This window comes from Corvus kubaryi, unplaced genomic scaffold (assembly GCF_017639235.1).
Source record: "Corvus kubaryi isolate FWS band 111438036 unplaced genomic scaffold, C.kubaryi_AGA036_p1.0 37398, whole genome shotgun sequence".
Lineage (NCBI taxonomy): Eukaryota > Metazoa > Chordata > Aves > Passeriformes > Corvidae > Corvus > Corvus kubaryi.
The window spans coordinates 34578909-34606371 of NW_024581137.1; the positions used below are offsets into that span (position 1 = coordinate 34578909).

The following is a 27463-nucleotide window of genomic DNA, read 5'->3' on the forward strand; positions in this document are numbered from 1 at the left end:
GTTCCTGAGATGAAGAAACATAGTAGTATTATCAGAAGTATATTCCCCATAGTGCTAATGTAATCTGTTAGTGTCATTTTCTGACAAAAGGACTTTTCAAAACAAGAGGTAAGAACTTGGATGTTTGAAGAACAATTCAAACCTCAGCTTCCTACCTTAATTCAACTTCCCAGCTGTTTAGGCTTATGTGAGTCTCTCAATTAAAAAGCAGTGCATGGCAGATATTGAGTCTAGGTGCACAGGTACACAGAGGCAGCACACAGAATCACAGAATGGTTTGGGTTAAAAGGAACCTTTAAAGATAATGAAAAACCTACATTCTTCTTTTTTAAAAACACTGAAGTTTTAAAAAGCAAAGAAAGCCAAAACACATAGAAAGCATAAAATAGTTTAGTAAAATTTTCTGATGTTAAAAGAACTACTAAAAAGAAGGTAAGTCACCAACATGGACAACACATCTATACTTTAAAAGTCACTGTAAAGCAAGGCACTTTTTTTGGTGAGTTACTGCTGCCTCTGTAAATAGTTACTTGTTCTCCAATGAAATAAACAGTAAGCATTTACTTTATATACTTCATACCTACTAAGAATATATGACTAAGAATCTCAGTAGTCTTCTACAAAAAACGCTAACAGCTGGTTTTGCTTCTTCTTTCCTTATATAAGAGAAGGGAAGAACACAGTCCATCTCACTGGAGTTTTCAGGCATGTAAGCATTATAGCTAAACAAAACAACAACTGAAATCGTCATTCTGTATGTCTAGATCTCATATACACATACAGAAAATGTTCTGTTACACTACACTTGTAGTAACTTCTGTTTCTGTTTTACTGTCACTGGCTACGTGTAGTACCTAAAGGGAAATTTTGGCTACTAACTCTCCTGGCTCTTTCCAGGAGAAAGTAACACCACCTTCACACACCATCAGGGCTACCAGAAGCAGAAACACTAACTCTCAAAATCACACAGAGATTCCAGTGAAATTAATTTCTGTGGGGACAAAATACTAACAGTCCGTATACCTTCCATTTTGCAGTCATTAACCCCGAAACATCTCTAAGGTAATACACAATCGTAATTTCTACATTAAAAAAAATACATCTTGGCAGGTCCATCAGCAGTGGCAAGGAAATCTCTGAAGCATGCGAAGAGGAGGCAGAAACAGGATCATTAACCAGTAAACTCATGCCCTGCTTATGTAAAACAAAACAGATCTGGCTTGGCAACATGTGAATTTTAAAGGAATATATTAATGCAAAATCTCAATTACATTTACCAGTTTTGGCAAAGGAATAAAACAGATGAATTTAGTTAAAACTGATTTCTCCAAAGACTTTAAGAAGAAGTACTGAATACAAAAAGAAAAATGAACACACACGAAGGACTAAATTATCAGGGAAAAATTCAAGAGCAGGCAATATTCTACTGGCCTCAGGAGCCAGAGTGTTTGAAGAGGAACATCAGGCAGCTAAAAATGAACACAAAGGAAAATCTTGCTTCAAATTGTACATAATGAGTGTCAATGAGCACAGTCATTTTTGCTTCAATTAATGAAAAAAGGAGCTGTCAAAGCAAAGCTCAGCTCAAGTAAACAAGACACCAGGACGACAAGAACCCATTACAGAACTCAGAAATAAATGGGACTCTTGCTTTTGTCTTCAAAAGAAAGGGATTTCATCTTACAGTCATATGGAAAACAAATTACACGTTCAAAAGAACCAATGTGTACATTAAGGAAATATACATAATAAACTACATGAAACATACTTCCCCTGAAAAAATTAACTCTGCTGACTTTTGTTCCACATGAAACTACCAGAAGGTTGTTTAGACACTGTGCCAGTTAGCTAGAATGTGAAATTCACTATTTTACTAGGAGCAGCAAGGCACAGAAAAGAAGTTGTATTACTTCAAATAACAAAGCCCTGTAAGGTAAGAGTTGTTATTGCAATTCCCTGAGGTTCTCTGCAATACATTTTGGTTTCTTAGCTGACAACAGCAATAATATTTTTTACTTCATAGTCAATGAAAACTTACATGCTCTTGAAGGGAAATCTCAGATTCTTCATTCTGTGTTGGTGAGCAGAATTCATCCATCTAAAAGCCCTACTTCTCATTTCAGTAGCACCTAGGGCTTCAGCTTGTCCTAACCAAAGCAATAGCTTCTGATAGTAGCCATTTCATTTTGCTATATGCTATCACAGCTAATAGCATGAAATTATCAACACAAACTGTAATTTTCCACTTCTAAAAGGAAAATGTGTTACTTGCATTGTTTAACTGCCTTAACTGTAAATTTCTGAAATGTGCCTAACACTCCCAAGCAGAAATAAGGAGCTGCAGCACCAGCCGGGATAATGCAGACAGACCTTCCCCACATCACCATAACAAAGGCTACACATTTCAAGCTACACCTTTTGTTCCTGCTGAAACTCTCCCACAACCAGGAAACCATTTGAAGAACTATAAAAATAACTCAAGCCCATCTCTTCATTTGATTTTTTTCTTTGATGGGCTATACTTAATTCTTTCAAAAGAGTGAAGAAAAAACATAATGGTATAGTACTAATCATTGCTTTTACAGGAGTGCATCATATTAATGATATTGAAAAAAATGTACTCTGAAAGCTTTGGTTTAGCAAATGTACTCTTCGGGTGTTAGACATTCAAGTACATTGCGACATTTTTTTTGTGTGTGCGTCAAGATTTTCTTCAATGGTTCTAATGTTGCTTTGCTCTCAGCATGTCCTGATGAATGAGAATTTAAAATGAAAAAAATATTCATATGACTATTAGTGATATTAAAATAGATTAAAACATCACTTGCATTAAACTACTTGTCTGTGGCCACAGAGTGAACAGAATCCTGCAATATATTATTCATTTCACATTTTGCATCACCCCATGCTGCCTTCTGGGGAACAGGTCATCTGCTTTACATGACTTTTGTCATTCGCTGTAGAACATGAAGAAGATAATACCAAGTTCAAATCAAAATTCCAAGAAATGTCAGAATTTGACTTGTGCACAGAACACTATGTTAACACAAGGAATTCAAAAGGTTTCAGTCAAGGATACAGATTCAGGTCATAATTAGCACACTAAGTAGGAAATACAAAGACACTGCCTACTCCAAAGCCTTTGCGTTTTATTTTCTCACAGGATGCTACAAATTGAAAGGAGGTGGGACTTTAGGAAGCTAGGCAAACTGGTGATGAGCAAACTCTGCAGCAGGCTACCCAGAGGCGACATACTCTCCCAGCTTTACTGGGATTAGCAGAGACTCACTAGGAAATGCCAGTGCTGCCTGTTGTAGGTAAGACTTGAGAAATAGCTGATTCTACTGGCTCAAGTGCTTGGCTTGTGGGAGCTTAACAAGTTGTGAGCTGATGCACACTTATCCTCTAGTCTTTGCATGGACTCCACTGTGAACATCCATCTTCTTTTAGTGTTCAGTTCTGCACAAGGGCTTTGTGTTTCCATGCAAAAATTTAAATGAAGGAGCATCTGAAAGAATCCTGCAACCCTGTGACAACCTGCAGCCTATGGTAAAAGCAGATTCTAAAATGCAGGGCATTTATATAGTAAATGATGAGTTTTCAGTATTACTTAGACAGTAAATGATATATGTCTTAGAAAAACTGTGTGTATTAGTGTGAATTTTCCCCAACAAACAGCTGTCAGGCAACATTCCTTCAAGGCAGTGGAATGAGAAAGTAGTAGGCTAACATTGCATCTCTAAATTTAGTATGTAACTCAAGTCCACTGCCCACTAGCTGGCAGAAATCAAAACTGCCTCAAAATACTGCTTTTTAAAAGAACTTAGATCCTTCTAAAATACCTACATACTCCTTGGGCTATGAAGACTGTCAGAAGTTCCAAAACAGAGGAAATCCAGCCAGCTGGTGGCACAGCAAGATAGAACACCAGAACTTGCACATGCCTGGCACACATTCTCTTCCTGTGATTTGACTAGCTGTAACAAATACAAGTCATGCACCATGACTCCAGGACTCAAACACAGATCACTGATTTCCTGCTCTGGAAAACTTAAAATGTTATTGCTGTCCTTGTGGTAAAGTCTCTGAGCCTCAGAATTTGGCAGTCTGAAGATAATTTTCATGTTTATTATACAGCACTGTACCTGGAGATTCATGTTACCATATTTTAAAAGGTGTACAAAAATTAATAGGATGGCTTGACAGCTCTGAGGCTGAGCAACTCCTGTATCATTCTGTGCTGCTTCAATGCAGAACTCCTTACACTGGCAATCCAAATACTCCTGAGCTCCATGCAGTCAGAGTAACTATTACTTTGATGAAACAGACTCAAAAGGTTAGTAGTGGTTTTTGTACACTTGTAGATAGGCATTCAGCCAGTCCAAATGGAGATTTTCTTGCCCAAAAGGTGCCCTGCTTACCAGAGCCAAAGAATGCAGGGCTGGCGGTGGTGTCTGGCACATAGCAACATAAACCCAGCCAGACTTGTCCACACAGAGCAAGATAAGCTCTAAGCAGTAATGCTTGTATTTGACAGTAAATGGAGCAGAAGTGCTTGTGGTGACCAAAAATGTCTTTGAACTGTGGCTAACGTGCATTAGATCACAGTTTACATCGTGTCAGCTGTCTGTGAATGGTGCAAGTTATGCGAGTAAACTTGGATGGCATAGTCAGGTGACCAAAAAAATAGTAATATTCAGGATTACTGCAGGTATCAATTATTTCTGATAAGTCTCTTAATTAAGAAAGGGAACATACTACATTGCATACCTTAGCAACTAAACCCCAGCATTTATTCTGAAAATGTTTACCATCCACACCCCAAATATATAAACGGCATCAAGTAGGAAATGGGTATGACCTTCAATGATCCCAATGTAGTTTTTAAGAACTGTATTTGTTCTCAGGCCTAATTCCTTCTCCTTCCAAAAGAGATAATTGATGAGGTCATCTGGATCTCCCCTGGTAGATGTCTTTTCCTTTCTTCCTCCTTTCCTCATATGCAAGACAAAAGTCGTCTTTGCACTGCAAAGACCATTGCCAAAAATCAAATGTCATAATCACACAGACGGTCATCATCCTCAGTGTAGTGCTAGAATAAGAAAAGATACCTTTAACTCTCTTAATTAGGGAAACATCTGGGAAAAACTCACCCAATTTTATTTTTTCTCTATGATCTAAAGGCACTACCAACAGAAACCACTTTGTGAATTTGTTATTTTTTGTGAAAAATTTATGCAGTGAACAGGACTTAAAGAGTTTGTAACCACCAAATTGCAAGAACAGGACACATCACAAAAAGTACCTGATACCTACTCATCCCTGTCCTCTTTCAGTACTGTACTGAGAAACACTTGCATGGTATATGACAGTGTCACCATCAGCACCTTCACAGCAACAATCCCTACTGAAGGCTGAAGTAGTACCAGGATCAGTATCGATCAATATGGGTTTAACAACATTTTCTTTATTGCCAGATCTTGAGTAACGCCACCTGTGTGGTGCATGAAGGTAAAAAACACAAACATTTGAGATTTTTTGCAGGCGGATGTGTCCCATAGATAAAAGCTGTAATGCATCGATCACACACAGAGGTCTGCCTTCAGCCACACATCCCTCTACATGCAAGTACACAATGAGAAAGATTTGATCATCAGGCATTTAGGACACACCTTTCTTGCCTATATGAAAGCTATCAGACTATGCTCACCATAAGATGGTACTGAAAGTCTTCAAACCCTGACATCTACAGTACGCTGTGATGAGTTGTGAGAAGTCTCTTTTCCCAAAAGCTAGTTGATCCATTTGGTTTTTGAAGAGATTGTAATGGAGTTCCTTCAAGAAACTTCTCTTGAATTTAATTCTAGACTAAACAGAAGTTAGAAGACTTGCATGTTTCTGTAATTTGAGGAGGGAACAGAGAGGATATGGATTTTTCTATCCTTCATGGTCTTGCCCAGGCTCACATACATATGCATGTATGTACAGCTCTTATTTACATGAGTTATATGAGTTATCCTGTCCCCGTGACAGGATTAATTCTAAGACATATTGAAATATTTTTATTCTTAATATCAGTGGAAATTGAAGTAAGTGAATGTATTACTGGGGCTACACATACTGCTATTTTAACAGCTTGTTTCAAAATCTGAGTGAACCTTGATTTTATGTCAAGACTATTTTTTTTCTAAAAAGAAAAACTAACCTGAAATAAATGCCTACCATGAATTCTCTATCTCTCCTTATCTATTGTTCCCTTACACAAATAAAATAAAACTGGCCCAGGATGAAAACACACTAATACATGGAGTCTAGCATTTCAAATAATATCACTCAAGATGATATGAAATGATGGCAGTATGCTTGGGCTATATGGAAGCAGTTTGTTACAAAACCCAGCAGCTAATTTAGAGAGTAACACAGACAGTAGCAGTCTCTGAAAAAGCACTCAAAATAATCTTTCCAAGTATCTTGGTAATTAGGCATACTAGGAATTTTATGAGAATGGAGAGAAATTATGGAAATTTACTGCACAGACTGGTTAGTTTCAAAACTTTTGTATTGGGACATCAGGCACTAATTGTAAACATGAATACACACTTCAGACGAGGTGGGCTAATTCTCTATCCTGTGGAATATCTGTTCACACAGAAACAAAATCAGTGTATGGAAAGAGGGGCCTTACCCAGAATTTTCAGAAAACATTCTGACTTAAGAAGTCAATTCTTCTAGAAAAAAACCCCAACTTCCTCAACCCCTCTAAAAGTTAGAAAGCAACTTTAACCAGTTTTCACAAAACTTCACCGTTTCAGTGCACAACCAAACAAACTTTATTCCCTTATTTCAGAAAGGTATATGCCTTCAAGGAAGAGCAGTGCTTACAGAAGCATCAACCAACTTGGTATTTGCTCTTCTGGACCAAAATAAATACTTTAAATCCATGATGAAAATTTTTTCTATAAATTTGTTCTTCAAGTAAGATTCATCATCAAAATCCGTAAAAATCATCAGCAAAGGTAATGGAAAGGTCCAAAAGTTGACCTCTGAGTGGTAAGTAAAAAGAAGGAATTAGGAATAGAAAACAGAACATTAAAAAACACCAAATAGTGAAACACTGGACAGGCTGTTACCTCATCATCATCTGCATCATACTGTGCATAATGCTGCTCCAGCAGCTCTCTCTGGCGGCGTTCTTGTTCTAGAGTTTGGCTAATCAGCTGCGCAACCTCGCTCACTTGTCCCGGTTTTTCTCGTCCAATTACAAACCTATACAAAACATTAGCGAAAAAATGTTACTCCTACTGTTTACCAAAGTTCTAGAGTTTTAGCCATTTCTGATACAGAGGGTAGCCTATTTCTCCAAAGATGCGTAGTTGTAATTGTTTCAAATGCATTCTGTGGATGAGATTTGTCACAAGGGCACTGTGTGCAGGAGTAGGAGTGATCAGACCATGACAGGAGGGGGAAAATAGAAGTGACCATGACATGTCTTCACTCCAAGTTTCAGTAAACTATAATCAGCTCCATTCCCTTTAGAGGCATGTATTTTCCAGAAAGCTACAGAAGACCAGATTGTTATGGATGCACAGCACACTTATCGCAGCTTATAGTGAAAGAAACACGCATCAGAGTAACTCCTTCCCAGCCTGACTTAGAAATTATCTTCTATTTCTGAGCTTTTATATTTGTCTTCCTCTGGTCTATAAAACAGAATCTATTTCCACATTTTAAAATCTGACAGACGCGATTTCCTTAATTTTAAGCTGCATTCAAATCTTTCTTTTATTTCATGAACTTCTGTTGCTAAGGAACGTTTTCTCCACTGTTAGCTACTGCGGAACACTGGGCACACACTTCCTTGGCTTAACAAAAGACAAGGGCAGTGCCTCTTTCTTGGTTGAGACTTACAAGAATGCTTCTCAATCTTGCTTTCAGCAACTAGAACTCAGAATTGGTTTGGATTGTAACACTTTCTTTTTTCAGCACAGTGGCATAACCATAATTAGGTATGTAGCTATCTACAGAACTAATCATAAACACCCATTACACGGTACCAACACACTGTGAACTACTAAACAAAAGCACAATTCAAAAATGTCAAGCTGAAGAATCATTTTCTTAGAAGGCTAGAAAGACAATTAGGTAATTACGGATGAAAGAAGTACTACGTAGAGCTGAAAAGCACAATAAGGTGACACTGAGCTACTGCATATAGTAAATTATTTGTTTCCACAACATTAGCTTCGAATGATGAATGTAATTTATTACTTGAATGAGAGGCAGAGATGTGTCTTATATCCCATGCATGAAAATTTTTTTCATTAGTACTGCCTATCACTGTTAAAAGCTTTTGGGATTTGTCATCCATGTGTCAGCCAACTTCTCATCAGTGGACGACCCTGGGTCCATCTCCTATGCCAAATAATTTTTCAGATTCTATGAAGTCAGGCACTACAGAAAAGACCGCAATTTGGAGACTATTTCAACATCATCAAAATATGCAAGTAACTAATTACTTCCAAAAGCTAAGAAAGGTGAGAATGAGTGACTCCATTTGAAATAATGACACAAGGTGCTCTGAAAATAATTTGCAAGAAAGTGTCTTAGCTTAAAAACATCAATAGCAAATACAGCAGAAACTAGAACAAAACTGAGGCAATAACATCAGCATTTTAATCCTGATCAGATCAGATCCCAGTCTGGCACTCATCCCACTATTACAAAAGATGACATTAGTTCTCAGTAATGATAAAGACCTTGGGCTGAAAGAAAAAGAATGTTTCTTCATGGCCCCTACACTTCATCTGTTCTGCATACTGACTTGTTTCCTCTAAATTTTGATTTTAGAGCCAAGTATTACAAAGACTAAATCAGTCATGTTTTCAGACTCAACTGGGAGGAACAATGAGCTTTTAAAATTACTACATGAAGTAAAAAAGGATTTAACCCATATTTGTTGTGTGTTTGTCTCCTCTAATGCAAAAACAAATTGAAAGTAAATAGAGAGAAAAAAAACCCCCTTCTATTTCAAACAAACATTTTAAGCAAAATTATGCATGAGTACATTACCTACACATAGTCGAGAGAGCACCACATTTATAAACACGTGAGGGAGATCCTCAATGTGTAAAGTTATGAAACCACACAAAGTGATGCAAATATTGTATTCCCTCTGGCCCTCTGCCTGGTAATTCACCTCCCTTGGAAAATACAAACCTCAAAATACTTCATACAATCATTTTCATACACTGAAAACTTAGAATAAACAACATCCAATGCATCTGAAGTCTGGCAATTCCTGATAATTTAGAAGTGTTATTTGACACATTAGACTGTAATGCAGTAATATTTTCATACAGACAAACAAGATTAGGTAGGATTTAAAAATATGAAACCTTATTAATTGAATTTTTCTTCTCATGCCAAAGCCACTTACAGTTTACAGTGATGTGATTTCCAAGGCTTGAATCACATGTCAAAATGAAGTTACTCAGTGATACCTGAAGCTGTTAGATGATATATGAATAAAAGCCTCCAGGCAATGACAAAGTTTAAAGCAAATGTTTTCCAAAATAGAAATATATAAGTAATGTTCTAACTTCCTACAATTTATTGCTTTAGAGTGAGACATATCCACATTGTCTGAAAATAATTTTTAGCAGCGTTCAGCCTACAATTGATATCAGTTCTAGACAAAGAATTGTAAATTTGTAAAAGGGAATACTATGTTCTCAGCAATTACAGCTTTTTCAAACTAAACCAAACTTTTTGTCATGTTACATTCCATGATCTTAAGAATACCATACATATAATTATACTTAACCTATAATTGAGATAAACCATAATTCTAAAGTTACAATTTAAAGTGGGAGGTGAATAAAAGTAACTTAGAAAACCATAAAGCTGGGGCAGATTAAAACTCTTAAGCATGAATTAGATATTTATTCACAGAATGGCTTTAAATACAAGAACTATCTTCATCTGAAGTGTTTAAATATGAGAAAGACACATAAGGCTATGATTCCCTGACCAAAAAATTAGTCACTGAACCATAATATGCACACTTCAACAAAGTGGCTAATTATATAATTCAGATCACTTTGGCTCAACAAAATTAAGCCCATGCATTTCAGACTTCATTAATTAGTCTCAAGGGCTAGAAGTATTATACGAAAGAACTATAAATTCTGTCAGCAATAATATATTTGAGAAGCTGGTTATGCTTTTAGATATGAGACAAATGAGCATTTTACAGCCTTTAAACCACATCACAATAATATTACTCTTAATTATTAAGGCCAGCAAATGCAAAATAAACCCCAGCAAATCTGTGAAACAGCCATCACTGTACTAAATCTCAGGTCATTACTGATTTTTTCTGAAGTCTTTAAAAAAGAAGGAAGGTGGAGGAGAGAGGCAGGGCAAGAGCTGGCCTTGATACTCAAAAGTTACATGCAATTTAGCTTAATTACCAGATGTGAAATATTCTTTGTGGTTGTGATTAAAATAAACACGGACGGAGCTAGAAATATAATTAGTATTTGACTCTATCTTGGATTTTAGAATATCTAAAAGAATGACGTATCTTGAGAAATTGAAAACTAATTACAGTAATGGTGGTTAAGAAAAGCATTATACTGAAATTGGCAGCAACTCCTACATCTCCTGCAATCCGTGATTTAAATATTTTGCAGCACACCCGATACATAGCCTTCTGCATATTTCCAGCTTTTATTAAATGAGGATCTGCAGACCTGTGCTTCTTGAAATAACTTATTGATTTTTTTATCAACTAGGGGAACCAGAAACATTATTATAAAAACTGATTTAAATTAAAAAATATTTCCACTTTGAAAATAGCTTTGGTACTAAAAAAATTGTGAAGGCACCAAATCTGTGACGCAAAAACTGAAGTTCTGCAGCACAGACTTTTAGTGAAATGCGTTAATGATTTCTCCTGAAAATACTTCAGGCAGTAAGTGCTCAGTTAAAAATACATTAGCATGGTTTCCTTAAAAATCAAGTAAGAACACAGCAAACACATTCTCAGAAAGAATGGGGGGTTTTCTGTGCCAGGATTCCAAATATTTTCTTCTAACTTTTCCTAAAATACAGTTTGGTCCATAAAAATGTACAGTAAAATTCATTCAGGGAGTTTTACAGTCAGATGCCTCATCCCTGGAACTGTTCAAGGCCCGTGTGGATGGGGCTTTGAGTAACCTGCTCCAATGGAAGGTATCCCTGACCACAGCAGAGGGGTTGGAACTAGATGATCTTTAAGGTCCCTTCTAACTCAAACCACTCTACGATTTTAAATATGGTTTTCCTCTGAGCTTTAAAGTCTGAAGCTGCTTCTGCTACCATTTATCTCATTTATTTCAAGATGTCTTCAATTACCTAGTCTGGCTGCTTCCATTAGGTTAACAGCCACATAATTAATCCAAAGTGCTTAAAGGGGTGTGAACCCTGTTAAGGTTTTATTTAGTCATAGCAGCACAAGCTGGAATTTGTTTGGTTTTAATGAACAAGATCAACCTCTCCCAAACAGCAGTCTCAAACACAGAAGTCACTGACTGCATATAAGGAATTCACAGCATATGAGCTTCCATTACACTTTTTGATATGAAATTATTTGAAACTTCTAAACAGTCTTTGCATCACTGAATAATTTCAGGTGGAAGGAAACTGGTCCAACCCAAGCCCCTGACTTCAAAAGATGGCCAACTTTGTCATGGCCTTGATCAGAATGAACCTTGCTGCAACTTCTGTTCATTGCCTGTTATTTTGTCCCCTTGTACTGAGAGTTATAAAGAATCTGGGTTTACCCATTCTACCTCATGGATGGTAGTTGAGACAACAGTAAGACACCTGACACTCCATTCTTTTCTTCAGAGTGAAGATGTTCTTTCCACCTCTTCCCAGGATGTTGCCACACATCTGCTCTCTAGCTCTCAGTGTTGCACAGTGATGCTGCTCCAGATGCCAGACTCACAGCAGCCCTTGCCTCATAAGGCTTCTGTCAGCCCACTTCTGACTGTTGGAAGATCCTGTGATTGCAGCCCTGTTAGCCTATCTACCTCATGTGCAAACTTACGTCAGTAAATCCACCCAGTCCGCCCATCTCCAGAGACAGGCATGTGCACAGCAATCTTTAAAGCTACTAGCTGGAACCAACGGGACTGGTAGAGGGAAATAAAAAAGGTTTGCCTGGAGATAAGTGACCCAAAACTAACACACAAGCCACAAACTCTGCTTGGAAATCAGCACCCAAAGTAACATAATGAAGTGACCACCATCAGTGAATGAAAGGGGCAATGCCTGAGTGAATTTATTTAGGGTCACATAAGCAACATCGAAGAGGGCGATCTGTGTAGTATCTAGTGCAGGATGCTGGCTACGTAAAGCCAGTACAGACAAGGAGACTTTGGGCAAGAGCCTCCAAGGATCCTGGAGATAGAGTTGCCAGTGAGATGAACTGATGTGCAGAAGTTCTGCAGCCTCCATCCTTGTCCCCAGACCAAGGATAAAGTAAAGTATTCTGAATTTAAAGACAGACAGCAAGACTCCAATTTACCTCTTTGGGTTGGAAGGGACCATGCCATGAACAGGGGCACCTTCCACTACATCAGGTTGCTCAGGGTCCCATTCAACCAGGCCTTGAACAGTTCCAAGGATGAGGCATCCACAAATTTTCTGAGAAGCCTGCTGCAGTGCCTCACTACCCTGTGAGTAAAGAACTTCCTAATATTTAATCCAAATCTCTCCTCTTTTAGTTTAAAACTTGTCCTATTGCTATCTGTCTGTGTAAAAAGTCACCCTACCACTGTTTCATAAGCCCCCTTTCAGTACTGGAGGGTACTATAAAGTCTCCTCAGAGTCTTTGCTTCTCCAGGCCGAACACTTCCAGCTCTCAGCCTGTCTCCAGGAAAGGTGCTCCAGCCCTCTGATCAACTTCGTGGCCTGCTCTGGACCCACAGCAACAGGTCCATGTCTTTCTTGCGTGAGGACTCTAGAGCTGGATGCAGCACTGCAGGTGGGGTCTCATAAGGGCAGAGAAGAGTGGCAGAATCACCTCCCTCACCCTGATAGCCACCCCTCCTTTGATGCTGACCCAGGATGTGATTGGCCTTCTGGGAAAACAATGTTATCAATGGTGCTGGTAGAAGAGCAGCAAAGTCACAGATTAAACATCAGAAAAGCCTCAGCGGACTCTTCAGAGCATCTCGGATACAAGCCCCTGATAAACTATGCTACTATCAACACTAAATGGATATTGAGTCAGACGATTAGGAAGTCACGTAAAAAACCCACACAATAATATTAATACACTTAGATTAATTATTCCCCCAGAAATCAATTCTAGTCTAGGGCCTCCCTAACACATTAGCTTTACTCAAGAGCACTTCAAAATTAGCCAAGGGATTCAATGTTTTGGCACCTCTCCGGATTCTGGTCCTTACATTACTCTGTTCTTCTGAGAGTGCATGTTAAGAATGAATTCCGTCTCTTTCCAGACAGCCTGACAGTATCCCAACACAATCCTTGCTTACAAGGTTCCCTTGAATACAGGGTGATAATTTAATCAGCATTTGCTATAGCACCACATGATTCTTATGGGAATGGCCAGTTAAAAGAAATACATTTGTAAATCTATGCTTTAACATAGCTGAATGCAGTCACCTCTGTTCTGAAGGTACAAGTGCTAGCAGGACATGTTTCTAAGAAAAACTGATTGCTTTTTGAGGTGAGATCTGTCTTCCCTCACCCTCACCCTTGATGGTATCCATAGGGAAGAAATCCAGAAAGAAAATGCAGATAGGTCACAAGCTTCTGAGTTCAGACCATGTCCTTAAACTGGATGATGACATGATCCAGATTCTAGGCAAGATCGACCATCCTCACAGCACAGTCCAGCTAAGTGCTCCTACAGCACCATCTGTGTAGTTTGGTGAGTTATCCTGCAAGGATGAACAGCAGGTATTTCTGCCCAGCTGTCACAGTGTTGTATCCCATTAATCAAGGTACACCAAAACTATGTGGGAGTTTCCACAAAATAGTATCTTGGATGAAGGATAAAAAAAATAGCTAAATAAACATATATTATGATATTTCAGTCGCAGGGTTAGGAGTTTATGATTAGATCCATCCAAGTTGAGGATGAAGTGATTCAAAACCTGTCAAGTTGTTCCTTTTTCCAGGAAAAGACAAAAAAAGCTGCTCCTAATGAAATCCAGTCCCACTGAATCTTACTCATTCATGTTACACTTAATTTTAAAAGCCATGCTTCAATACCTAGAAGACTAGTTTATAATTCAGACAAAATATTTAAATGAAGATTTCTTTATATATTTCACACTCAAACATATAATTTCCTGTCCAAATGTGCAAATATTTCAAGAAAAAACTTGCCATAAAATTTAAATTATCAAGAACTCAGGACACAGGGGCTATGTTTATGCCAGTAAATTACACAGTGCCAGGGAATGCTTCCAAGCACTAGTAACTGATCATCATATTAAAATCGTATTACATCACTGAAACAGTCTTTGAAACAGTTTGACCCAAGTTAACAAATATTCTGCTGAAGAAGAATACTCAGACACAGTCCAAGAGTTAGCAAAGGCTAGGAGTCAGCTTGGATGTTTCCAAAGGACAATTTGGATATGGCCACCCTGCTCAGAAAGTTACAACTCTTTAAGGGTAGACTGACCACTCTGGTGCCAGCTGGCCTCAGCGCAAACAACAGTCCAAGGCACAGCTTGTCTACTACACAGGCACAGCCAAGGAATATAAACCAGCTAAGCAGTGATGAATGCAGTCTTATCTCACCCCTGCTAAGGGGTCAGAGTACTCTTGAGTAGTTTTTCATGTTCAGCATACTATTCCTGGTAGTCTTATAGAACAATTACCAGTGCTTTGCAGAAAGTAGGAGTTCTTTGCAGAAACCAGAAAAAAACAGCTTATAGAATTATGGAATATTATGGAATCTTTAGTATAACCACAGTCAATTAAACAAGAGAAATTTACACTGCTTTGGTACACAGCACCACACATTTAGTTTCTGCAGGATCTATAATTCAGATTTATCAAAGAAGCAGAAAGTGCACCAAGCACACATAGCTTCTGAAGCAGACTAGAATGAAATCCCAGCTCAGCAATCAGCATTGCAGAGCAAAGGACTTTTCTTTCCTCCTCCTTTTATCTCCTCAGCTCCGGCACTTGGATTCAAGGAAAAAGAAATAGACAAGGAAAGGAAAAACAAAACCACAACCCCCAGCCAGAAAACTGGTAACATAAACCAGCTCTCTGAAGCAGACATGGAGGGTGGTATTTTTTGGTTTGGGTCCTGTCTCATTATCCAGTAAGTAGCAGTCCTGCCTCTACCACAATGTGGATCTGCACTATGGAGAATGCCTGCAAATTTTAAAGGACTCAGCTGTTTCATAGGGTAAGAGCACAGGCAGGCAAAGTTAGAAGGAGCAAAAGAAAATCTGCACAGGCATGCGCACTGGGAGATGAGAAGAGTATTACCTAGACAAAGGAGTCACAACAAAGCCACACAGTTCAGTGTTACTGTCAACAAACAGCATTCCCATCAGGGCATACTGCTGCTGGTTAGGTCCTAAGGGGGACTTCATCTGTCCCCTACACTGTCCTAGTTCTTGCAAAGACATGACTGTATAAATTACCTTTCCAGATGCTGCGGTGGCAAACAAAACTAACAGCAGGCATGCAAATACTATTTTCAGAAACAGTGTATTTTTCAGAAAAAATTCAGCTCAAGATGGGGTGAGGAATTCACTGAGGAAGGAATAAATGACATTTCAAGTTGATGTTAATGAACAACCAATTATTTTTACTTTTCGCCCTTTAATTGTTCCTTGTATAAGAGCTATATAAAAGTAGAAATTTGTCTGAAAGATTGCATTTTCAGTTTAGTAAGAGATAAAAAAATTAGGCTGTGAATTAACTGGGAGTTGAAACACAACCCTGCTTTGAATTAAAACTGTCCAGATAAGAAAAAAACAAAAAATGGCAATATATTATTCTTTATTAGAACAGAGAGTAGTTAACAGTGAAAAGCCAGAGGGCTGGATAGTTAACTGCTATTGTTAGAACATACTCTTTAATGATCTAGAAGATGAATTAGACACAGCAACATTGGCTAACCAATTATTTAAGATGGAAAGACTTTGATGCATTTCAGCAGAATTTAAATAAACAAAAGCAGGTAAACTCATTAGCAGGTTAGAATTAATACAATTTATAACTTTCATGGTGGTACAAGTCATGATAAACCAAACAGGTTTTGCACAGGTTCCGTGTGGTTCCCCAAAGTCCAGAACTGATTTAGAAAGCACCATGAGAGCATCCGCTCAGTGCCTAGCAACAGTTTGGAAAGCTGAGAAAATGTTTAGTCACATTCATACAACAGGATACGGAAGGAGAACACAAAATTTAAAATTTGCGTCTCCAGTAAAACACTGAATTTGGTTAATGTCCTTAAAAGGAACCTTTCAGAGGAAAGTAATAATGCTAAAAGCATACAAGCAGCATACGAAGGACTGGGATTTTCTCATGATTCTCTCATGCAGGACCCTTTCTACTTATCAATGCAGTAAGTCTGCCCAGAACCATGTCCTCCTTTCCTGGGACCCTGACTTTCCCAGAGCTGTGCAAGCACAAATCTTTGTATCCAGTAAGTATGATAAAAGGATAAAGTTTTCTCTATGAAAGAACTAGATTTTTTCTCCTGTGGGTATGTTAAAAAAAAAAAAAAGAAAAAAAAATTCCCTGGAGGCATACAACTCTTCAAGTGAGCTTTCTCTGGCAGAGACCGTAGGGTCTCCCAGAACCCCTTCATTATGATGAAGTAAGAAAGCAGGGTCAAAAAGGCTTAACATCATCCAAGCAACTTCAAAAAACAGTTCTGATACTCAACACCACAGTCCATGGGGAGACTGCAAGCAAAGTAACACAGGAAAAATTCTGTGACAGGATAGCATTCCCACTGTCAAGCTATCTCCTTAGCCTATCTTTTATGACTGCAGGCACCACTTGCAAACTTCAAGCTGATGGATTACATCCTAAATGGGGTCAAAAGAAGAACAGAACAATTAGTGGTATTAGTGTAGCTCTGCCCTCTGAGCCATTAATCTTAGAGCAGGGGTGACACTCAACAATATTGAAAACAACACACATTTCAAATCCCTCCTGTATAGAATCAAATTCTGAAATCTACTAATATGAGATATAAGTAAACTAAATAGTTATGCGAAATTATAAAGAAGACTTGATATTTACATCAATTGAAGTAGCATTCATAGTTGTATTTGCCTGATTAGAGTCACGAGGACACTAATTCTCATCCTGAAAAACACAGGCTGATTGCCAGCTGGGATTATGAAAGAATTCCATCTCTTTCCTTTGCCTCACAGGCTACCAGAGTACATCTGGTGGGTACTGATTATCTTTCTAGAAAACATTATAAGAAAGAATAATTTAATTTATTATCACTGGAGAAGTCAAATTGGTTGAGCCAAAGATCTTTCATTATGGTATGATGACTCTGCTGGATAATCCAATACTGCAAACAATGGATAAAATAATTGTAGATGCTTACATTTGCTCTTCTTTCACTTCCTCTCTGCCTCACCTAGAACAGTTCAAAAGGTAAAAGCCATGTCTTCATTTTCACAAATTCTTTATTGTGTCAGCTACAGACAGTCTGGATACATTTTTTTCTGGTAGAAAAATTGCAGAAATCTATTCTAGGTCAATGACTTCCACTGTCAGTATCATTCAAAGTGTTCAGAAGGCTCAAAGGAGAAAAATAGATCACTAAGTATTGGTATTATGCAAGCTCTCTGAAGAGGTATTGACTGCATTTATCGCAAAGAATTAAGAAGTGGCTTTGATGTCATTCTATTCATGAATGTCCTTTCTTTACAACTGATCTCACATAATAAACCCTGCTATAAAAACCAGCATGCATTTTGACTAGATTAAGGACAAAACTACTTCAGATACGTAATGCTGTGGGATATAAACACAAAGTAATGCCAGTGAAAGGCACTCAAATCTCTGTGTGTACAGGACATCAGGCAGAAGAAAGGCACAGATTTTGTATGCTGTGATCACAAAGACAACTATGCTTATTAAAGCAGTTCTATAAATCCCATCAAGCTGACACTATTGAGCAGTAGATATGCGAGTAAGTGTGAACGTGATTCCTCCTGTGAAGGAAGGATTCGTGAAGCTGCCTTGCCTTGGATCAGGTAAGGTGTGCTTGTACACTGCCTACACACTGGCAGCTCAGCTGGGACAACCCCCGCAGGAACGGCAGGAGGTGGTTATAAAGCAGCAACCCTTCCGCTGCTCCTGCCTCCCGCAGTGACACGGATCATTAATGGCAGCTGCCATGGGAATGGAGCACTCAAAGGGCAGGAGCACTGGTCCCTGCACTGCCAACAGTCAGGAGCTGACAGCTGAGGGCAAGAAAGGGATTTTGCCCCAGCAGACCCTTCCATGTTGTCCCTAATGTTCTGGAGCAGTTCAGGTGCAGAGGTGGTCACTGTCTGCCAAAGGCAGTGGAGATGAGGGATTCTCCATCCTAGCTCTAACACAGCAGGAAAGAGGATTTGTCAGAAACCAATTGCTCTCTCCGCAAAACAAGAGGCAGGCACGGCACTTTTTGTCATGTATCAAGAGAAAACAGTCAGGAAGTTAAAAATACCTTATTTTCTTTCATATCTAAATTCATCGATATTAGCTCTCACTTTCTTTACAAGCAAATGTTTAAGCCTGAACTGAAGCCAAAACATCAAGCATCCTGAAATATCTATCTCCAAAAAACAGCTTTCTGGAACCATTTTTCATTTTGTGTAAATAAAACCAATGTAGAGCATCAGGCAACAAAACAATCCAAGACTGGACCAGAAGCTAAGCCGGAGCCTGTGCCACACAAGGCTTGGCCACCTTGTCACATCTCGCTCCCAGCCTACCACAACCAGGGAAAAATGATACATTTCTCAGCTGGCTTGCATGAAGCAGAAAGTAGTCTTTCTGAGCATTTCTTTCCATGAAGTTTAAAATGAAACAAGAAATTGAGGAAGTTGCACCAAATTCTACCCATTTCTTTTCATCTAATTAGAAATACACATTAGTAAGACACTGCTAACCACATGGTATGCTCTTTATGTATACATTACTAATATTTTAGTATTATTTTCTATTGTAACTCATACAGTACTTAAAATTTATTATTAACTGAGGTTTTTTGGGGGTTTTTTTGGTCTAGTTTTGACACTAACACACTGGGTCATTTTTTCCATGAAAACTCAGTATCTTAATCTCACAAGGAAAAATGTAGAAACTCAAATATCTCTCCTTGATAAATGCTGCCTGTCAGAAGCCAATGATCCCAGTGCACAGGATACACAGTTCACTTGACAATGTGAGCTCAACAACAATGAAGAAGTACTTTTTTCAGTCCCCCATTTTGTGACAAGGGTCTAGATTGCAACCAGTCTCACTGTAATTTATTTCCTGAGAGAAGACTGTGGGAGTTCTGTGTGAAAATTGTTTTATGTTTCTTCCTTCCTCCATTACTATGCCATGGAAGCAAGTATTCTATTCTATAACTTACGCAGTAATAATTACACAGACTAAGCTGATTATAAATGTACACAATACATGTGTTTTATGTGACTGCTTTCTTTTTTCCTCTTTCCTTTTGAACTAGAACATCAAACACAAAATATACATAACATTTGCTTTGTGTACACAGGAACACATTTTTCTCTGTCATAAGGATTTTATGTTTGAAGGTTCCAACTGCAGAAAACTTAATAAAATATATACTCATTTTCATAGTTAAGTCAGTAGGAACACTCACAGCATGTGTGAGTCTTTGCAGAAATAGTAATGGTGTAACTTCAACTGTAAATGTTACACAAAAACATACTCACCCATCATTACACTAGTTTCTAATAATTTTTTTTTCCTAAATAACCTCTTTCAAATAAAAGATTGATCAACCACCCCCAAGACTCTTTGCAGAATTCACATCCCAGCATTATTCCTCATTGTTATGCAGGATCAGCTATGGAATTATAGTGGAAGTGTGCCTGCCAGCATATAACACCACCATCTGAGAGGGTCTGCATATATTACCACCTATAGTTTAGTCATGGTTCAAAAGAAGTCAGCTCTGGACTCATTAATTAAAGAATTCAGTTGTATTCCCTGGAGAAGATTTTGGAAGAGAACCAAAAGGTGACTACAGAATGGCTGCTGCTTTTAAAATATGACAAAGATATTTTTGGATTTATTTTGTAGAGTTGAATCTTTACTGAAATTAACAAGCTATTGAAAAACTCCATGACTGAACAGGGTTTTAAATGGCAAACCAGTTCATTTCTAGGGAAACAATGTTCTTATTAATGACATTTTATAGCTTTGCACTTACATTAGTCCAGAAGCTTACTTGCAGTATATGTTACATTTTCTAGTCTGTTCATTATTTTATGGATTTTTACAGGGACACCTTTCAATTAACCACAGTATAGGAGCAGAGGGAAACCCACAGATGGTGCTGGGAGCTCAATTAATTAATGCTGGGATGTTATTTTCCTCACTTTGGTAGCTGTTACCACTATGGCATCCAATACTCTCCTCTCCTCTGTGTTGAGGTGGCATCTGAGGCACCAGAGTGCCCATCTCTTCCTGCTCCAACCCTGGAGCACAAACGTGGCCAGTGTCCCCACAGGAGGAGCAGGGAGGTGATCAGTGGCAGCAGTTTCCATCTGACCAACACCCATGACCTTCATCATTCCAACTAATACAAACACCTTGAAGCCCATGCACATCTAGACTTGTGATCAAGAGCATAGTCGTCATCTATCTGCAATTTTGGCTTGGCTTGGTGGTCATATGTTAAAAATCTAAGCCAAAACAAAACTGTAATACTATATTTGATCCCTCTCTAGGGATCAAAGGAGAGAAGACACAGAGAGGCCCAAACCCCCTGATTCTTCCTGGGTACACTGAAAGCCCTGTGAAGGAAGCCAGGTAATCTTAAGTATTAAATTACAATTTCTTTTTTACTTCTAAAATACTCACCTGACTTTCTCTTTGGTGTTTCTAAGAACAGTTGCAGCAAAATTTTGTGTAACACCAACCAGACTGATGCCATCAACTTCCACAATTTGGTCATTCACTTGGATCCTTTCAGGGGAAAAACACAAATGCATAAATAATTGTATGAATTCTTGTGAATTTTCAGAAAAACTTAGCATAGAGAGATCTTTCTAGTGTGATTTTAAACAAAAGCTCAGTCATAAAAGGATTGAGGTAAATATGAAAAAGAAATCATTCCTTGCACACAGACATCTCATAAATGCAGCTTCAAAGTTACCGTAACATTTAATATCATCAATTAATTATCAAGTCCCTTTCCTTGTATAGAAATACAGCAATACAAACTCTTGAATTTGTCATCTGAATTAAATTAAATGAAATACTTGAACAGCTCTTTTATCATTCTTTCCTAAGCCAATCTTGAAAAACATCATAAGACACAGCTCTGGCATTTCATGTTAATGGAAAAAAAATGTAGTATTTAACTAAAACAACCTGCTCATCTGTGGAGAGAAGAACTTATGTATCAGACCCAATTGTGACATAATCTCTTAAGATATTTCATCCAACTTGTTCCAAAAAGATGAATTCCCAGTGTAAGAGTGATCTTGATGCACACCATCATAAGACCTTGGACTGTTTTAATGAGGATTCTCTTTTTGAAGCCAAACACTTATTTACTGCTAATATACTTTTTAATGCAGAAAAACTTAAGACAGAATGAAAGTCATGCTGCTTTTCTCTAAAGCAAGTGCTGCTACAAAATCCCTAGAGCAGGCACTGGACTCATCTGGATTACAAATCCCTGGAAGATGACTGCTATACTACTCTTTAGAAACGCACGATCTCTAAGAGTTTCAAAATAAAACCCAAACAAACACATCCAGAACTATAAAAGGGAAGAATTTTCAGGTACGTATATGAATTTTATTGATCCAAACTACAGTTTACAAAGCAACCAAGAAATAGGTATGAAAAAATCCTAATTAAATACCTAAATTAATGTATTTAACATCTTAGGATATATTAGTGATAAGACTTATTTTCAAAGAACAGCAGAGGCTTCAACAGAATGCTGAAGTATTATGACATGGAGCACTAATTTCTCTGCCAAGTCTGAGGAAATGCTTTGCAGTGTTACATGTGTTCAAGCAGTATCTTCTGTTCTTTGGATTCCAGTGATGAGTAAGAAATACAGTATTTACTCTTTGGCAGCCTCACACCACAGAATGCCACCGTGTTCTAGGCAGGATCTCCCTTGAAAAAGGAAGCCTATAAACTATATTGAAAATCATACCAGGCATTTTAACCTCAGAATTTTACTTCAGTTTTCACTGAAATATTTAAGAAATACAGCAATCACATTAATATTTAATTTTGATTTTTTTTTAACTTTAGCAAACACAGAGTGCAGTTAGATGGCCACAGGAGTACCCAGAAAAGAACTTTTAAGAAGTTGGTGCCCACTGAGTGGGAAACTGTCACCCTCTTGGCTGAAAATGGTGGAAGAACAGATTCCTTTGAGATTACAACTTAGCTACAACACTGTACCTCACTATGCAGTGGACTAGCAGTGTTCAGTGTTCAGATACACAGGTACAGTATTTCAGGTGATGAAACATCATCTTAGAGAACTGTTGCCTGCCATTTTGTAAGCGGCTCTATATTGATTCAGTCTAATTCTATTTGTCCTTCAGGCCTATTTTGTATCTCCTTATTTCTTGGTTGTATAGCTCCTAAATTAACTTCCAACTACTATTTTTATAGCCAGTGTTCTCCAAAACTCCTTTATTTCTATATACACATATATTTTAATTATATATAAATATACATGCATATCAACATACAAAGAGCAGCCTTCCCGTTAGAGCCCACTCCAACAGGAGCTCCAGGCCTCCTCTATCTCTGAAATCTCGTTTCAAACACAAATGAAAAATTAGGCTCAGGTTGCCAAAGCCTGAATTATAGACATTTTACTGCTTTTATAATTAATAAAATTGGTAATTCTTCTGATAATTATTTTCTAATGCTCAGGACTTTAAACTCTGCCTGCAGATTACAGTGAAGTAGCAACTACAGAAGCAAACCAACGTATGGTTTCATATGGTTTCATATGGTTTTTCAGTATGATGAACTGAAAAATTTAATTCGTGCAGAGAAAACTTCTAGAGTTCAAGTTAAGAACTATGTAATGTTTCAAAACTGCTGCTCCCAATGTTATCAAAGTACTTTAAAAAGTGAATGACTCATCACCACAATAATTTGAAAGAAGCAGCTATGGATTGATTGATCCAGGAAAAGATTTTATTTTTCATATTCAGTCTAATGGCTGATTTCATATTTTTCACACTATTAATAACCTCTCCTAATACTTATCAACATGCTTGCCTTTGGATCCATCTTGAAGCACCCTCATTGGTTAAGTACTGGCACACAAAACCTTTAAATATGACAACTAAATGCTACCTGCTTGTCTGCAGCAACATGAATCAAGCCAGTGGTGTTAAATCACTGAGAAGCCCCTTTGTACAGATTTTGTATTTCAATGGGAAACAAGTACTTTATATCATAATTTCATGGGTCTTTCAATAAAATATAGAAGCTATCCTACAGATACTGTAAGGTTTTAAATTGTAGTTCAGAAGAACCTGGCTGAAGATTGCTATGCAATTATTCAGAATATCTGATGCAACTGTTGAAATAGTTTTATTTTCTGGAAGGAGACTTTGCTTTGCTATCAGTATTAATGATTAACTAGGCTTTTCATAAAGATGAAGTTAACAGGACCCTTTACAGTTGATGCACTTTATTGTGCAGAACTATCTGGTCCTGACTGAGAGGATTATATATCCCTTTCCCAAGTGAATGATCAGTCAGGCTCTCAAAGAGAAAATCAGAGTCCTATTTCTCAGCTGACTGAACATTCTGCCAGTTGAAAACCAACACAAATATTAGAATGGTCAAAGAATGATATTATTTTTTCTCAGCTGACAAGCTCCTTTCAGATGCCATCTAGGGAAATGAAAGAAGAGACTTGTGATGGAACATTAACTTCTGTAGCCCACTCAAACATGTGAATAATGAGAGGAAAAGAAATTACAGATCATAACAGAGCAGCAGTGAGTGACGGATTTTCAACCAGAGAATTTCACAAATAATACCAGTCGTGAGCTTAATGCCTTCTGGCTGAGGTCAAGCATACCCTTCAGAAAAACACTCACTTAAATTCAAAGTAATGGATAAAGTCATGACATCTTGAGGTGTCAGCTTCTTCATTTGCCTTCATAATTTTTAAGCCTATGATAAATCAGTACTTGGCTTTCAACTTGATATCTTATTGCCAAGATCTGTAAAGATACCTCCAAGCCCAATCTAGAAGACAATACACTTCAGTAGCAATGTTACTAAACTTTGTGACCCCCTGCCTTCTAGAGTCTTCTGTTTAAATTTTTGGGGGGTTTCCACAGCAGAACAACTTTTTGCCTCGTTGAAAAGTTAGAGGTGTTCATCAACAAGGAACATGTTACTGCAATATATTTTTTAGAAGATAGCATCAACATCTTAAGAGTTTTTTCCTACTCTTATTTATAAACAATATTTTCATATTGTTTCTAACTCAATAACGCATTAATGGTTAAAATCAGAAAATGAGGATGCATATAAGTTGATTTAATTGCTTACATATCGGAGAAGTAATATTTTATTGGCATGAAAATTTACATAGTTATGCACTAGGACAGAACAACAAATTGTATGGGTTGGAAGATATTTAAGAATACTTTTCATTATTAAATGATTACATAGTAAAGTATTTTTCTATCTCCTAATGAGAAGAGGTTGGCTTGGTTGTGGCAGGTATTGTACAATACACAGATTGGCAGGTGTTGTATAATACACAGATAACTGTGCCCCATATGATAGGAAATATTTTATGTTCAAAAGGAGTTATTTAGCCTGCACATACCAAATAAGCAATTCTAGAAGCAAGCAGGTTTTATACGAGCATTTTACAAGACTGCACACACCAATCCACTTCTTTAGTGGGCAAGATTTATGGTATGAAGAGCTTCCTACTTCAATTAATTAATGTACTTTCAGTGCTGTAGGTGTGAAAACTGAACTCTGGAACAGAAGACTATCCAAAGTAAGAAATATAGAGTAACAGTCTGTGTTAGTAAACTTGAAGGGAGTGTATTTAGTAAAAGTTCAAACATTCAGGTAGACTAATTATTTCCCTAATCACAGAATCATCAAGGTTGGAAAAGATCTTCAACATCATCCAGTTCAGCCGTCAACGTTGCAGCTCAATCACTCCTAAACCACATCCCAAGTGCCACATCCAGATGCCTCTTCAACACTTCCAGAGACAGTGACTCCACCACCTTCCTGGGCAACTTAATTCCCATATCTTTCACTCTTTCAGTGAAAAAAAAGTTCTAGTATTTAATCTGAACCTCACCTGACACAATTTAAGGCCATTTCCTCTCATCCTTTCACTTGAGACATGTCAGAAGAGACCGACCCCCACCCAGCTACAACTTCCTTTCAGGTGGTTGTTGAGAGTGATAAGATCTCCCCTCAGCCTCCTCTTCTCCAGGTTAAACACCCCCAGCTCCCTCAGCCACACCTTGTAAGACTTGTGCTCCAGACTCTTCACTAGCTTTGTTTCCCTTCTCTGGACACACTTCAGCACCCCATTGTCTTTCTTGTAGTGAAAGGCCCAGAACTGGACACAGCACTTGAGGTGTGGCCTCACCAGTGCCGAGTACAGGGGGACAATCACTGCCCTGGTTCTGCTGGACACACTAGTGCTGGTACAGGCCAGGATGCCTTTGGCTTTCCTGGCTACCTGGGCACACACTGGCTGATATCCAGCTGCTTGTCAACCAGCACCCCAAGTCCTTTTCCGCTGAGCAGCTCTCAAGCTGTTCCTCCCCCAACCTGTAGCGCCGCCTGGGGTTGTTGTGACCCAAGCGCAGGACCCGGCACGTTGCCTTACAGAACCTCATGCAGTTGTCCTCAGCCCATCAATCCAGCCCAACAAGATCTCTTCGTAAGGACATCAAATGTAGAGAGGTCAAATAATCAAATGTTGAACAGAATTCTTTTTCTTAAGTATTGCCTATCCAAAGCTAGCTTGAAGCCAATAGAACAGGTGGGAACTCAACACCTTTAGAATCTAAACTGCCTTCAAAAGTGACACAGAGTTTGGAATCACCCGCTTTGCTCAGGCTAAAGCATCTGGGTTCTCAGCAGTCACAAACACATATCTTTGGCAAATTTGTTCTTCTTAAGCAGTGTAAACTCATGGTACCAATTTAGTGTCTTCTCATAACCACATCAGGTACTTGGATCTTCCCAATGGAATCTCCAAACTTTACAGCTTGGATTACCATGACATACATTAAGCAAACAACTATTTCCTATGAAAATCATAATTTATAGTAACTATTGCTGAGAAAATTTCCAAATACAAAGTCTAGTTTACCTGCCATCTCTTTCTGCTGTCCCACCCTCTGTTACTGTTTTGACAAATATTCCCAGTTTTTCAAGGCCTGCATCGGCTCCAACTCCCATTCCAATAATGCTTATGCCAAGTCCATCTTCATCTGTGAAAAAGGCAAGAGAAAGCAGAAACTTATTACATTTGATCTGTACAGTTATTTGATAGGTAAACATTTATACTTTGGTTCCTCTTGGCTTTCTGTGTCAGTAACGCTAATATTATTTTGCTTCAGTTTAAAAAACCTATTTGACTGCCATTTTAATTACACACAAAAAATACCATCTGCAGCCTTATGAGGAGCTTAGAACAACAGTCAAGATTTTTACTCCTCCAGTGAAGAATGAATATATCACAACAAACACTGTGTGAAGTCATGTTAATGGAGTGTCACAAAACAATTCTCTTAAGAAGGTAAAAACTGCCTGTCTCTGGGCTGCTTCTTTAATTCCTCACTGAACAATTCCTGAAATCCAAAAAGCCAAGGTGACCACAACAGATTCATGGAAATTCAAGATAGGCTCTCTAGGCATGTGTAGACTTCCTCGAACTTGTAGGTCAGTGTCCCAGGAAGTGGAAATGGCAGACAGACACCATACCTTTTTCTAGTTCAACTGGGAAGAGCTCCAGCTTTTCCACACGCTTCTCAAGTTCATATTCAGCTGATGCAGCCACTGGGTCAACTTCATCATTTCTCCTGTCATAGTCTTCATTAGAATATGTATTGAAAACCTGTGGAAATAGATCACAAATCATTCAGCTACCTACTCCAAAAAGACTTCCAAATCATTAAATTACGTACTGCTTTAGTCCTGTGAT

General features: G+C 38.1%; 1 protein-coding gene across 7 annotated transcripts in view; it reads right to left on the bottom strand.

The window, feature by feature from the left end:
* PPP1R9A (protein phosphatase 1 regulatory subunit 9A) overlaps positions 1-27463 on the bottom strand; it is a 135390-nt gene that overhangs the window by 35980 nt on the left and 71947 nt on the right. For all 7 annotated transcript variants that reach the window (XM_042044147.1, XM_042044150.1, XM_042044149.1 and 4 more), the window contains exons 3-6: positions 27244-27376; positions 26630-26750; positions 21124-21228; positions 7131-7266 (exon numbers count right to left, since the gene is read on the bottom strand). In XM_042044147.1, coding sequence (XP_041900081.1) covers positions 7131-7266; positions 21124-21228; positions 26630-26750; positions 27244-27376 — 495 coding nt within the window. The remainder of the gene's footprint in view (positions 1-7130; positions 7267-21123; positions 21229-26629; positions 26751-27243; positions 27377-27463) is intronic.